This window comes from Monodon monoceros, unplaced genomic scaffold, assembly GCF_005190385.1.
Source record: "Monodon monoceros isolate NGI ecotype Baffin Bay Population unplaced genomic scaffold, NGI_Narwhal_1 Super_Scaffold_21, whole genome shotgun sequence".
In the NCBI taxonomy this organism is placed as follows: Eukaryota; Metazoa; Chordata; class Mammalia; order Artiodactyla; family Monodontidae; genus Monodon; species Monodon monoceros.
Window position 1 is genome coordinate 165,708,047 of NW_021703778.1, and position 15,280 is coordinate 165,723,326.

Consider the following 15,280-nt stretch of genomic DNA (forward strand, 5'->3'; position numbering starts at 1 on the left):
CTTCCTTCCTTCCTTCCTTCCTTCCTTCCTTCCTTCCTTCCTTCCTTCCTTCCTTCCTCCCTCCCTCCCTCCCTCCCTCCCTCCCTTCTTTCCTGTGTGCCGGATCATGTACATATTTTGTTAGATTTATAGTAGTGTTCTGTTTTTTGGTACTCTTGTAAATGAAACTTTAAAAATGTTCTGTTCCAATTGTTCATTGCTTGAATATAAAGATATAATTAATTTTTAATATTCACCTTGTATTCTGTGACCTTGTTAAACTCACTTATGAGTTATATGATCGTTTTGTAAATTCTTTGGGATTTTCTATGTAGACAATCATGTCATCTGCAATTAGAGACAATTTTATTTCTTCATTTCCCATCTATGTACCTTTTATTTCTTTTCCTTGCTTTATTGCACTGCCTAGAACTTCCAGTACGACATCCTTGCCTATTCCTTAGATCTTAGAGGGAAAGCATTCAGTTTCTCACCATTAAGTATGATATTAGCTCTAGATTATTTGTTTGTTTGTTTTTTTGGAGGTACTCTTTATCAGATTTAGGGAGATCCCTTCTATTTCTATTTTGCTAAGAGTTTTTACCACTAGTATATGTTTAGTTTTGTCAGACGCTTTTCCTGCATCTATTGATATGATTATGTTTTGTTTCTTCTTACTTCTGTTAGTATAGTGAATTACATTAATTGATTTTCGAATGTTGATCCAGTCTTGCATTATCCTTTCTTATATGTTGCTGGATTCAATTTGCTAATATCTGTTGTCTACTTTTTGTCTGTGTTCAATTAGGAAATTGATCTTCCATCTTCTCTTCTTGTCATATCTTTGACTTTTGTAGCAGGATAATGCTAGCATCGTAAACATAATTTGGGAAGTGTTCCATAAAATAAACTGGAAAGTGTCTTCTCTTTAAACTGGAAAGTGTCTTCTCTTCTGTTTTCTGGAAGACGTTGTATAGAACTGGTGTTATTCTTCCTTACACGTTTGATAGAATTTGTCAGTGAAACCATTTGGAGATTTCTTTTTTCGGAAATTTTGCCTCATTTTATGTAAGCAGTGGTCCTGATATCAGTTCTGACTGTGACACCTTTGCAATGTTGTTCAGACTCAGGGGTTCTCAAAGCCCTTATTACTATTCCTTGGTTCGTTTCTGTGCATGCACAGCTTGGAGCAAGCCCAGAATGTATGAGGTTTACACACGGAATTAGGGGACCCCTTCTCCACTCTCTCCCCCCTGAAATTTACTCCCTGGGATCTTTTTGGCTCCAGGAATGGTGTTTCCTAACCCTCTAGCTAGAAAGTCAATGTTTCTGTCAACTTTCTCCTCCTGTGCTGTCACCCAGCTCTGCACAGCCAGGATGCCTGCTCTGCAAAGCAGGTGAGAAAAGAGAAAGAAAAGATAAGGGGATCTCTCCACACTCTTCAGACTATGGGGGCCCTTTTCTCTGTCCTGCTGGCCAGAAAGAAGGGTTTTCTCTTGTGTTTTAGGTCCCGTGTCACAGCCACCACCATCACTGCCATCCAAGCACAGTCCAGAGACAGAGACCGGCCCTGGGGCAAGTCCAGGAGAGAGAAAAGAGAAAAAAAGAAAGAAATTGGAGATTCTACCAGAACCCCCGGCTCCCAGGAGCCCCCTCCTTTCAGTTCTCCATCTAGAAAGAGGGGTTTCTCCCAGGGCTTTTCTGTGGAAGCCAGAAGGGAAGGAGGGAGAGCCCCAGAAAGCATCCCCTGCTGTCTGCCTTCAGGGTCCCCCCCACCCCCGCCCCGCCCAGCCCACCTGTTGTACTCCTCGCAGAGTCAGGCCCAGAGTTCCTAGTTGTGCTGTGTCTCGGCACCAGAAACCTTTCATTGTAGTTTAATGTTTTTATAAGGGTTCCCTGGGTCCGGGGCTAGAATCCTCATTGTTCAGACAGGAAATGTACCCAGCGGTAGAAGTGGCCCAGCTGGGCCTGGAGCCAGGATGGCGTGTCCTCCTGGGGCATCTCCAGGCATCTCGGCCCAGTCACGGCCGCGTGGTTACTCCCCTCCCCGGGTCTGGAGGCAAAGCGCCCTTGTGGCCAGTGTGGTGCACCCTTCAACCCAGACCTCCTGGGAGTCGTTATGATTGGTAATATCCACAGGCAGGAAATGGAAACTTGGCTCCTTTCTCTCTCCTGCCCTGATGGGCCTTTAAGCCTCACCTTCAGAATGCATTGTAAGGGGATCGTGGTTTATCCTGCAGTGGGCCTTGAATTCCATTTCACATGTTCCCAGTGGAATTCACTGGACATTAACCAGATCCAAAGGCACAAAATGGAGAAAATCAAAAGAGATTCACTGTGGTGAGGCCTTGAGAGGACAGCAGGCCCGGCTTTCTGCCCTGAGCCCTTGGGGTCCTCCCAGCTATGACAGCAAGGGAAGGGTGACACTAACAATTATGGCTCGTGAGCATTGGGTACTGACAGCTGGGACATTGCATATTTCAGACACGAGCACCCTGGGGTGGGCGTAGGGAGTCCCACTATTAGCCTCATTTTACAGATAAAGAAACTGAGGTCCAGAGAGAGTCAGCCACTTGCGTGTGTCACACAGCCAGGAAGGGACAGAGCTGGGGCTCTACCTCATGCCTGATTCTTCAGCCCACGGAATTGACCTCAACTTGCCTTGTTCTTATCTCTGTCAAAGTGCAGGTAATTCCATTTTATGACAGTGTGTTTGAGTCTGTATTCCTCTAAAGTGTGAGCCCTGCAAGGTCTGAGGTCACGGGTTACCCCTTGGTATCCCTCATGTCTGTCCCGCACCTCCTGGAGCGGAGTGGGCCTTCAGCGTTTGTTGAATGAATAATGAATGGCTGAATGACACTGTATCTATCCAGCCTTTATATTTGGAACACAGAGACCCCTCAAGAATTTAGAGATGAGAGAAATTTGTCCTTATAATGTTTGTAGTGTGGCTGGAGGCGTCCCTGGAATTTTCCGATGAACTAGGTCACACAGGATCCTGGGCCACAGATGGCAGGCTTCTGCAGAGACAAAACCGAGGGGTTGGTTCTTTGTAAAAATTCTGAAATTGCAGCTCTTTCTCTGATTGCATGGAGGTGCCAGATTTAGCAAATAAAAACACAAGACAGAGGCCCAATTAAATTTGAATGTCAGATAATTTTTTAATACAGATATAAATTTTTGCTGTAAGTACATCCAATGCAATATTTGGGATATACTTATATAAAATTACTTTACTATTATTATACTAAAAATTATTTTGTTGTTTATCTGAAATTCAGATTTAACTGGGTGTCCTGTATTTTATCTGAGGATTTTTAAAAAAAATTTTTATTGGAGTAGAGTTGATTTACAATGTTGTGTTAGTTTCAGGTGTACAGCAAAGTGAATCAGTTATACATATACATATACCCACTCTTTTTTAGATTCTTTTTCCGTATAGGCCATTACAGAGTACATAGTAGAGTTCCCTGTGCTGTACAGTAGGTCCTTATTAGTTCTGAGGATTTTATCTAAGGGCTTATCTGACAATCCTCACCACTCAGGCTCCCACTTTAGGGCCATTAATAACTGACTCCGGCCTTCTTAGTATCTGGCAAGACTTCTGAGCACTGGGCTTGACCTTGGCGGTCACTCATCTGAGCTGCTCCCTGGTAAGTAAGGCTCAGAGAGAGAGGCAGGGCTCCAGCAGGGCCAGAACCCGAGTCTCCTGGCCCCAAAGGGACAGGGGACAATACGAATGCTTTTACTGAGGAACAACTTTGAAATCCACTGCCCAGGAGCAGTGAATGTAGCTGTGGCTCGGCCAGGATCCTGCAGTGCCAGGGACCTGAGGACGGCCTTCTAGGGAAAAGAGTCTGGTGGAGCCCAGGGTACAGCCAAAAAGCTCCCCTTCAGAGAGCCGCCACCAACAAGTGCCCATTCTCTCTCATTTCCCCTCTTCTGAAAGGTGCTCGTTATTCAGGAAAGTGTCTGGCTGGGCCACCTCTGGTGACCGTGCTCTGAAGATTTCCTTTTGAAAGCATCTTCTGTTCCTTTCCCTGGAGGGGCCCAGCTTAGGGGAGATTTATGTAACCTCCGTCTCCTCAGTGGGAACAGATGGAGACCTGGAGGGCCCACCTCCACGGAGCTGCGCTTCTGTGGGGGGCAGGGTAGGCACCCTGGAGGATGGTGCCGCAGTGTCCATGACAGCCACGCCCTCCTGGAGCCCCTCCACATCATGCTTGGCCACACATGCCACGCGGTGACCCCAGCACTGAAGGATGGCGACCCGGAGCTCTGGGTACCATCTTTGCTTCCGAGGGTGGCTGGTCCTACCGTCTCGTGTGTGATGCTCTCCAGTGTTCAAAGAATTGCTCTTAATGTTATAAAGTGTAAAACACCAAAAAGTGACAGACATCCATATGCCCACTAATCACAATAGATCACTTTTTAATATTTTATCATGTTTCTTCATCTTTTCTTACAATAAAATATTACAAACAAAATCAGTCTCTTTCCCCCCATCTCCCCCTTTCTCAGAGGCAGGTGCTGCTGTAAATCTGGCTGATGTATTTACAATCCGTGTCTGTACGTTTACATATATGTGGATCCACGCATAATATATAATATTACTGTTAGGCGTGTTTTTAATTTCAGGGATGGCAACTGAGTTTATTTTGTGACTCGCCTTTCTCCCCAGAAAGCGTTTTTTACGTAGTGTAAGGGTCTCCCAGCATCTCCCTTCTTCTCTGAAGCAGTCTGTATTATTTTCCCCATTTTTAAATGAAACACCTGAGCCTCAGGTTAAGAAATGGGTCTCGGTCCCACAGAGAGGAAGTGTTGGCTCCGGGCCCAAATCTCAGCTCGCCCTCAGGATTCTTGGCCGATGGTCCAAGAATTCATTCATTCACCAAGTGTGTTTTGAGTGTTGGCTCTCTTCTAGGCTCGAGGATACTGTGGGAAAGAGGGAAGGTCCCTGCCTTCCTGGCAGCTATAGTCAGGAGGCCTGTAGAGGTAACATTGACCTTGAACACTGGCCATTGACCTTGACACTCTGTCTTGGCATCCCCTCTTCAACAAGCCAACCAGAGTTTTTCTGATCTTGACAAGATCATCTCTTATGAGGAGACGAGTCCCCCACACTGTGTCCTTCTGATTGTTAATGTCTAACTGAGCCAGAGGAGACTTCTTCTCTTGTTCTGCCTCCTCGGGTCACACTCTTTTCTGCACGGTGGACTTCCGAGTGTTTGAAGTTAGGAATCATCACCCTCAAATCTGCTCTGAGCCGTAACCTCATCCAAGCCACTCAACCCCATCCTCAGGGGTCCAGTGACTACACCTGCCCACGGGGTTGAGGAGGCCCAGTTGCTCATCTCAGTACGGGCATGACACCCGGAGGTCATTTCCAAAAACGGCTTAAAATTAGACCTGGCCGGCTGTAGGGCCTTTCGGAAAGACCTTCCAGAGGCTTCTGCCATCACCTGCTTCTGAAGTGACTTCAGCCATCATTCCTTCGTTCTTACCATGAGTCAGTTTCTGATCAAATCTTCCCAACTGCCAAATGGCAGAATTGAGGCTGACCTTTTTTGGTTTTCTATTCGTGGGATTTTGCTGTGTAAAGTTATTTTCATATGTAACCCGGCACTTTGAAGTAGAATCTGTTTTACAAAGGAAAAAACATCAAAACCAACAAAGCTGAGGAGTTGGATTGAGCAACAGTGCTGGCTGAACTCAACAGAACTTGGTGGGAGCGGAGGGCCGCCTGTGTGCAGAAGAGTATCTGATTAATTGATGGCACAAAAGCACACAACTGGAAATGGCAGGTTCCCGATTCCGTCGCTTTAGCTTAAGCATTGGATAAGAGATGCACGCCTCTCGGTTTTGAATTACTACACGAACAAGAGGAAAGGACATGAGGAATGACTGAGCGACTGGTGCCACGTTTTATTTATCATATATGATCTGATTCCCTCCTTGCGAGAATCCTGCTGGTTCCACTGCATCATCTTCGCTACTTACAGGGAAAGAAACGGAAGCAGGTCGGTTAAATGATTCGCTTGGCTGTGCTATCTGTAATGAAGCAGGATTCACCCCCGAGTCTTTCTGACACTAGAACCCACTCCATCCCTGACACTCTGAGGCGGCAGAATCAGATACCACCGGCTGCGACCTCTGGCAGTGCTGAGCTGTCCGTCAATGAGGTGCAGGGCAGAGAGGCGCTCAGCGTGGAGAAGGAGCTGTCTCATCGCCGGGGAGCTCTGAGAGCGGATGTATGAAGTGCAGCCGATGGGGGGGCTGTCTGCTGATTTCAAGTTCATTAATTCCACACGGTTGTACTTGTCACTCTTTCTGTGTTACAAATGAGGTTGAGGGAGCATGAGATGAGTGGGCCATGGCTTTGCCTTCAAGAGTTCCCTGTGTGGTGGGAGACCTACCTCCAGTTAACCGAGCCTGTGGTTGTCACCTGACGTGGCCAGAGACCTTGCAGACGTGATGAAGGTGTAGGATCTTGAGATGGGAGACGGTCCAAGGGAGCCCAATATAATGAGCGCAGTCAGACTTCTGACCTCTGGAGTGGTAAGATAACAAATGTGTGTCATTTTAAGCCACTGAGTTTGTGACAATTTATTATAGCAGCCACAGGAAACTAACACAGGGCATTACCTACCCACAGGGAAGCAGAGAGCAGGAGGGGGGCTCAAGGGAAGGGCAGCTGCCCCCGTGCAGGTTGGCAGCAGGGCTGTGTCAGCCTGGGGGCTGCTCTCTCCTCCCCCCACCAAAGGCTCTGTCCAGTGCCCCCTTTCCCCCCCCCCCAGTGAATTGGATGAAAATGCTCATCGAGCCCACACATGTCCCGAAGAGAGGAGAGGGAAGGTGCGCAGGCTTACGTCCAGAGATCTCAACAGGATGGAGAGCGGAGTCGAGGCGGGGGCATCTGTCCAAAAACCCAGTGCCCTGGGGGAGGGAGGAGAGGCTGAGGTGGGCCGCTGGGCAGAGGACAACGGGCATGGGATTAATAACGGGGAGGGGGAGTGCAGCAGGGGCGCCAAGGGAGGGGGCTGTGGAACCAGCAGGGGAGGGAGAAGGGCAGCTTCCTGTCTGGCCTGATCTCCACTCTCTGGCATATAGTCTCCATGAGCTCACCTGAGTGATGCTTTCGCCATGGGTGGGTCAGATGAAGGTTCTGCCGATCTCCCCGAGAGAAGCGTGGTGCCATCTCAGGGCAGCAGGAGGAAAGGGTACCCGCCAGGTAGGGGTGGAGTCAGTGAGGGGCTGCTGGAGAGGCAGAATCAGCCAACAATGTTGGTCCAAGTTGAGGGTGGGTGTCATTCATCTGTCACTCAACAGGGATTTATCAGGCACGACTGTGCTCCCGACCTGGGCAGGGCTCTAGGAGTTCCACGATGAGAATGAACTCATCTGCTCCCCCCTCAGAGCTTCCAGGCCACTGGGGGACGCAGGTGGGAACTGCATCTTGGGGTGGGTGCCCCCAAGGAAAGGATGTGGTCTTGGGGGTACTTGGGAGGGAAGGCTATAGTGGACAGGACCACTGGCTGAGATTCGAACGATGAGTAGGTTTAACGGGAAAGCTCGGGCCCCTCCCTGCAGGCCAGAGCATCGCTGCCTCTGCTGCCCCCTTAGGACGGATGTGGCTGATTCAGCTGTAACCCATCTCATCTGCATCACCAGCTGGGGGACAAAAGGAGGTCACAGTTCTCCTAGTTAAACTTTCAATTGTATTTTTAATAGAATATATGTTAATTGTCATTCTCATTTGTGTTTGTCATCATATCTCTTTAAGATATACTAAATATGTTAATATACTGTTTACTATAATACACATATAAGAAGGACGCATATATAAATGCAGCCCTGGATGAAGTCTCACAAAGTGAGCTCACCCCTGTAACCAGAGGCCCCATCGAGGATCTGCACGTGGCCTATCCTCAGCGCCCCCTGTTGGCCTATTCATGTTATTACAGCCCCAGATTGACAACTGCCGGGTCCCCACCGAACTAAAGGACCAAGCAGTGTTACTGAGGAAATGCCAAGCTCCTCTCAGCACCAGTCTGTCAAAGGCTGCTCTTCTCAGCCCAAGCAGGTGTTCGGAAGCACCCATTGACACAGTCATGGGCATCCTTTAAAAAGAGGCCATTGAGATTCAGAGCAGGCCACACGTGGAGCTGCCTGAAAGTAGCCTCTCTGTGTGAATTCTCTGATGGTTCCTGTTCCTTTCAGATATTCTTTCTTTTTTACTCCTTCCTTCCCTCCCTCCCCTCTTTCTCCTTCCTCCTCCTTCCTTGCTCTCATCCCCACCTGGAGCGTGGCCCTCACCTGTCTGGCTCACCACTGTCTGCAGAGTCTAGGACTGAGGCCCCTAATTAATCATCCCTAATACAGGTCAGATGGGCGGCTGCGTGAGGCGGACCCCGCTCTGCTCCCACCATCCCAGGGCAGTGCACATGTGCCCGGCTGGAGCGTGGCCCCTGGGGGTAGTGACTGGTACATCTCCGGGGCCCAGTACTGAGTCTGACCTGGGAGTCGGAGAGGCTGTGGGCAGAACGGGAAGCACCCTGGCTCCACAGTCGCACGCACCCGACTCTCAGCCCTGACCCCAGCACAGACGAATACAGTGGCCTTGACCTTTGCTTACCCATCTGAAGTGGGGGTACCGTGGTATGCTCCAGCAGGATAGTTGAATGATTAAATGAGACTATTTTAAAATCTCTAGCACATTCCATGACCATAGCTGGGCCTCCATGCTGGTAGTAGTAGTAGTAGCTCAATAAATGTGTATTGAAGGAAGGCTTAACTGTTTAGTGCTCATTCGTTCATGTACCATTAAAAAAAACATGTTTATTATGGGCCTCACACTTGACAGAGCCAACCCTGGGGCTTAAGTCGTGTCAGCCTCTGGACGGGTCTGGAAGGGCCTGGATGGCCTGGACATTGGTCTTCTGGACTGTATCCAGGTCCAGGCCCTCCCTTTGAGCAGCCCAACTCACCCCTACCCGCGCATCTGAGTCTCAGGAATGAGGGGCTTTACAAACGCAAAGAGGAAGCCCTGATCCCTGGAGTGCAAACCAGCCGCTTCTTGTACAGCAAAGCAAGGCCTTGGGAATTAGTCACTCTTCTGGGGAGTTTGTCCTTGTGAATTAGAAGCTCTGAAGCATCATACCCGCTGACTGGGAAGCTCTGTATCTGGGTCTGCCTAATAAATAAAAATGCACATGCAGGGCTTCCCTGGTGGTGCAGTGGTTAAGAATCCACCTGCCAATGCAGGAGACATGGGTTCGACCCCTGGTCCAGGAAGATCCCACATGCCATGGAGCAACTAAGCCCACGCGCCACAACTGCTGAGCCCATGTGCCACAACTACTGAAGCCCGCGCACCTAGAGCCCGTGCTCCGCAACAAGAGAAGCCAACACAATGTGAAGCCCGCGCACCGCAAAGAAGAGTAGCCCCCACTCGCCACAACCAGAGAAAGCCTGCGCGCAGCAACGAAGACCCAACACAGCCAAAAATAAAATAAATAATAAAAAATATAAAATAAAGGTAAGCAAATGATATTAAAAAAAATGCACGTGCAAGCATGTATGCGTACCCAAATGTATGTACAAGGATGTTTCCCAGTACATTGTTTATAATAGGAAAGCATCAACATTCCTAAATCTCCAATTCTAGAGGAACAGTTAAATTATGGCTTGTATTTATGACAGAATATTATACAACTGTAAAACTGTATCTTGATAGGCTTTTTTTGCGGTACGCGGGCCTCTCACTGCTGCAGCCTCTCCCGCTGCGGAGCACAGGCTCCGGACGCGCAGGCCCAGCGGCCACGGCTCACGGGCGATCCTCCCGGACCGGAGCACGCACCCGCGCCCCCTGCATCGGCAGGCGGACCCCCAACCACTGTGCCACCAGGGAAGCCCTTGATAGGCTTTTAAATACAGGAATATAAAGCCACATGTTTAAAACTTCTCTCTCTCTCTCTCTCTCTCTCTCTCTCTCTCTCTCTCTCACACACACACACACACACACACACACACACACACACACACAGAAAAAGGTTAGAAAGGAAGATGTGAACAGGGATTATCCCAAAGTCGTGAGATTATGATTCTCTTTCTTTTCCTTCTCTTTTGTATTTTCTTAATGTTCTATGCTGAGCCGATATTACTTTTACAATTAGAAGAATAAAGACATTTGACGATGTGTGCTGTCATGGAGGGCCTGGCATTTAGAGAGGGAGGGTCTGTAAGTCCCAGTGAGTTGCCAACTAGCCTTGAGATAGTCTGCTGAGCTGCTGGGGGCCTTAACCACTTCATCTGCAAAGTGGGCGTGAGTGTCTGCCTCAAAAGGTTGCTGTGAATGCTAATTTTCTAGACGAAAATATGCACTGTCATTTATTTAAAAGACCCAAAGCAAAGCCCAGTTCGGTGCTGTATCTTCGAGGGGCCTGCTTGACCGGGCAGCTGCCCCTCTGCAGGCAGCCTCCCAGCTCCCGCGGGCTCTGGTTAATTCTCTCTCTCCTTCTTCTCAGCTGCCCATGATGGGAGGCGCCTTCATGGACTCGCCCAACGAGGACTTCAGCACCGAGTACTCCCTCTTTAACTCCTCCACCAACGTGCACGCGGCCTCCAACGGCCAAGGTCAGCCAGAGGAGCCGCCAAGGTCGTCCGGCGATGCCGTCTTGCTCTGGATCGCCATCATAGCGACGCTGGGGAACATTGTGGTGGTGGGGGTGGTGTATACCTTCACCCTCTGAGCCGCGGGGGCTCCGGGACGGCGCCCCCTGCGCTCGGCTCACAGCGGCGCGCTGTCGCTGTTGGCCTTTGCCTGCGCCCGCGCTCTAGAACCAGGAGTGCTGGACAGGTGCGCGGTCTCTCCAAGGGGAGCCACCATGCGTCTGGGATTTCCCCAAGCGGCCCTGATTTCAGATACTCCAGGCTGTGGTCCAGCTGATCCAGAAAATATGGGAGCCTGGGCTTCCAGCCCCCGGAGGCACGCCGGGGCAGAGCCTTCGAGGAGTAGATTGGGGAATTCTTGAAACTGCATTCCACGAACTCGAGACCAGAGGGAGCAGCCAGTCAGTTTAAAATATAGACATGGTTGGATGATCCTTTGCTGGCACTAAATAATCACTTCTGTGTCTCGTTTTTCTGCCAGCTTACCTGAGGGCAAGGGCAGCCCTCAGAACTTGAGTGTTGCCACCCCAATCTGGTTTCCCAGTCAGCCCCTCGGAATATTGACGGTGGTCACTTGAAGGGTCATGGAACGTTCCTCATTTGACTTGGAAATGGCATCTTTGTTACCAGACACCTGGCCCCTTATGAAACCCAAGGATGGGGGATTCCTGGTGACGTGGATTTCAGGGGTGGCAGTGATGGTGGTTTTTATCTGCTGGATGGACTTTCTCTTCTTTGTGAAAAGAGGAGAAGGTGCCTTTAAAAATTAGATCTGCCAGGCAGTTAACTCTTCAGATCACCCACTGAAGATGCTCCTTCCTCTCTGAGAAATCACAGAAGTTTAGGGATGAGGTGTGTGTACCTCATCGATTGGCGCGTGGGAGGGAGAGGGGCGTGATTTGCCTGTGGTCCCAGGGCCTGTAAAGGCAGGGGTCAGAGCAGGAGGGACATTTCCTGCCCATCAGTTCTGGGCTGTCTCAGCCCCATCTAAGCACTGTCTTGAGCAGATTCCTGCCTTCTCAGCTGCCCTGGGCAGAATGTCCCGAGGGTCTGGAAGCTGTGTGCAGGGTGGGCAGGGAGTTAAGGCACCCACACTGTACACTGGGTTTTGCTGCCATGCAGCCTTGCAGGTGTAAGTATGCTCTGCCTGAGTCAGTTCCCCACAAGCTTAAGTGGCAGAGGCTGGGGGGCTGGCAAGCCTGGGAGCCCCTCATCAGGGCCAGAGCGCTGCTGGCCTTTGGGTGCGCCCACGTGCTGGGGGCATCAGTATAGGAAAGGGCTCACTTTTCTTCATGGCGCAGTGCCCCCCTTCCTGAAACAGCTCTCCCTGTGCCCCCAAGAGTGGGACGAGCTCAGACACGGGCTTGCTTGCCTACAAGCCAGGAGTGGCTTTCTTCTTCCTCCCTGCTCTGTACAGAAGAAAACAGATGGCATAAACTCCTCCTCTGTGGTTGAGAGACTTAAAAGACCAGTACAGAAGCCCTCATGCATACTTGGGGACAATTGCCAAAAGGCTGAATTTGTCACTGTGGTCTCAGGAGAAATGAGTGTTTTTGATAGGCAAAGGGACATCTTAATTGTCCAGAGGCAGCCACTCGTCTGTGGGAGGTTGGCACCGAGCTGCCATGATTACAGGATTACCGGCCCACGCTGCAGACAGCGCCGGCCGCCAGCCCTTATTGGCCGCATCTGTCACTGCCGCCTGGTGTCCATCCACAAGTGCTTCAGTTCAAGTGGAGTTCATGAGCACAGAGAGCTGGCGTGACCTTTGCGGAGCGGGAGAAGGGCTATGGTACCTTTGGCCTGGACTCCTGGAATCGCTGAGCAGGTCCTGCTGTCTGTAGGCAGGACCAGCCTGGAGGCGGGGCTGGTTGGCGGTCATTGTGAGCACATAATTCCAGCTGCTTCTCCAGCAAACTCCTCTCCGTCAAGGCCTGGCATCTGCCCCGTGAGCAAGGTCTTTCTTAGACACGCGGCTTTATGAGGGAACCCAAGGGGGGGACTCCAGAGCCAGGGTGGGGAGACAAGGTGTTTTCATGGGGGCCATCCAGCCCAAATACCCTGATTCTTTGTCTTCTGACCCCACATCCCCAGGGAGCCTGCAGCCCTGTAAGAGGCAGGTGGCAGCTCCCCGTTCTCAGATGGCCTGTGGAGATGGCTGTGGGAGAGAAGGTTCTGTGTTTGATAACAGTGGAAGGAGTGGAGAAGAGAGGAAAGGTTGGCTTTTAGCTCTAAGGAGACCGCCAGCCTCCCAGGGCAGCCCTGGTGGGCCCTGTGTTCGCTGGGCATTTCTGGGCACAGAGGTCTCCCCTCTGAAGGTTTTGTTTTCCCTGACATGAAAACGGACATGTCAGTTAAATTCAACTTTCAGGTCTTTCTTTTCAGTGTCAGGACCATAGATGGTCAAGAGCTTTAAAGAGCTTCTCGTCTAAACTGTGCACCATACGGATCACAGTGACTTGCCCAGGGTCAACCCATCTCCATCTCCTGTGAATGTTTTTCCACCTTCACTCAGATAGCAGCAGGGATCGATGCGCATGTTAGATTTCTAGCCAGAGTGCACTGCCCCTTCCCTCCTGCTGCAGTTGGGGTTCTGTCTTTGATGTTAAGTAAAGGCCAAGAGATCTGACATCATCGCTTGAGTCTTGTGTCCAAGCCTTGTGCCAGATTCATAGGCACAGATTTAATCCCTACGCTTACCTTAGAGCATCATTGCTCCAACACACAGTTAAAGGACCAGAAGCTCCGAGGAGCGGAATAACTTGCCCGCGGCCACACAGCAGGAAAATGAGGCTTAAAGCCGGACTCTTTCTGGAACAAAGCCATGCTGCCTTCAGTGGCTGGGTGGCGCCTCCAGGGCACATTTAAACCGGGCCCTGAGTCTCCAGAGGCTGTTTCCCGAGCTCCCACATCATGACGTGGCCTCTGCAGGTTGAAGTCTCTGACCATCCTTGGAATGGGGCATGTTCATCCCCCCTTCTCTGCCCAGGCTTTGGGGGAGGGTGGTCCCTGTTGCCTGCACCACCACCCCCCTTTAAGTTGAACTCAAGTCTCTCTGCATGGCCAGAGAAGTTCCCAGAGACCAGCTTTCTCGGGACGCATGAAGAAGGCCCTGACCCAGACCCGGAGCCCCATAGAGGGACCCACACGAGGAGTGAGGCTCATGCAGCCAGAATTGATAAGGAGAGTCATGGGATGGTCTATCTTCCGCTGAGCCCCAGGGCTCTCCCGAGCAGCTGGGGATGGCTGCTCCTCTCTCGGACCCCAGGCTGGGGCTCCCGTTCTGGCTTCTCCCATGTGAGGCTGGCCCCTGAGCCCGCCCTGGCTTGATGGGTCCGTGCTGAGGAAGGAGGGGTTGCCTCTTCAGTAGCTGTTCCTCAGAGAAGGGGTCCTACCATTGCTGGAATATGCACCTCCGCATGCTTCTGCATTTCCCCTCTGCCAGCCGTGGGTGTCGCACACCTGTGTGTGTTTGTGCTTCACCGCACAGACCAGCACTTGCTTTATGAGGTCATGAGTTGCAGTCCTTGGAGCTTTGGAGGAGAGGCCAGGCCAGGGGACACTTTAGCCGGGCACGTCCTAAGGGGATTCCGCCTCCTATAGGCCTTGGGAGAGTCAACCGCTCTGCCGGCCCCTGCTCTGTCTTTCCTGCCCTTTCCATGGGATTAAGAGGCAAATGAGACTCCCTTGAACCCGTCTACCCCCCAGAGAAAGATGCTCATACTTCCTTTCAGGGGTCCCCCGGAATCTGAGGGAGAAAAGCAGGAAGGACAGGCTAGTACCACTGGCCTCGAGAGACAACAGGCCATTTTCCAGCTTGTTCTGAACGGAAGGACTCGCTGCCCGCCAACCCACTAGCATCTGTCGGAATCCCTCCCTGAAGACTGGAGACACTTGGCTGCCATCGACACTGCTGCCCGATTCCTTCCAGACAAATGGTCCTCTCCTTCTGCAGGAACTTGACCTTCCCTCATTATTAGTAGTGATATTATTAACAATGATTATTGCTGTCATTACACACCTTCCTTGTGCTGTGTGCTGTATGTATCTCATTTACTTCTCAAATCGCCCCTCGGGGACAGGAGTGAGGGTACAGAGAGGTGCACAGTAATTATTGTCACATTTTTCTGTTGAGAAAGCTGAGGCCAGGCTGTGTGCCTGAGAATCCATAGCCGAGGAGCTGTGATTCAGACCCAGGTCTGCTGGCTCTGCAGGCTGGGCGGTTACGTTGCGTCTCGGTCTCCCTGCATCTGCACCCTCCATGATGAGCCCTCTGGGATGGACCAGCCCAGGATGAGCCTCTGAGGCTTGGCAGTTCTGGTCCTGGAGAAGGGATTTTGAGTGTACGTCCTAGAAAGGGGCGGGCAGCACTGCCCAGGTATTTATCAGTTGCAGAACCTCACAGCAACAAGAGGCTTTAGAGAGCATCTAATCAGGACCTTAACTTTCGGGAGGTCAGCTGGGGCCACATCATAGATTAGTGGAGAGCTGACAGATCCCCGGATGGATGCCTGGCCCAGGGCGCTGTGCATTCACTGGGGAACACAGCAGGGCCCTGGATTGCCAGTCCCAGCCTTGGGACAGGCATCGTGTTCTCTGCCAGTTGTCATCTGGCCCCCTTCAGTGCAAG

General features: G+C 50.9%; 1 protein-coding gene across 1 annotated transcript in view; it reads left to right on the forward strand.

Annotated features, from left to right (window-relative positions):
• CUNH14orf132 (chromosome unknown C14orf132 homolog) overlaps positions 1-11,966 on the forward strand; it is a 193,696-nt gene extending 181,730 nt beyond the window's left edge. Inside the window, exon 3 of the mRNA XM_029237165.1 lies at positions 10,506-11,966. Within this exon, the coding sequence (XP_029092998.1) occupies positions 10,506-10,730 (225 nt within the window). The 3' untranslated portion in view covers positions 10,731-11,966. The remainder of the gene's footprint in view (positions 1-10,505) is intronic.
• The last annotated feature ends 3,314 nt before the right edge of the window (positions 11,967-15,280 follow it).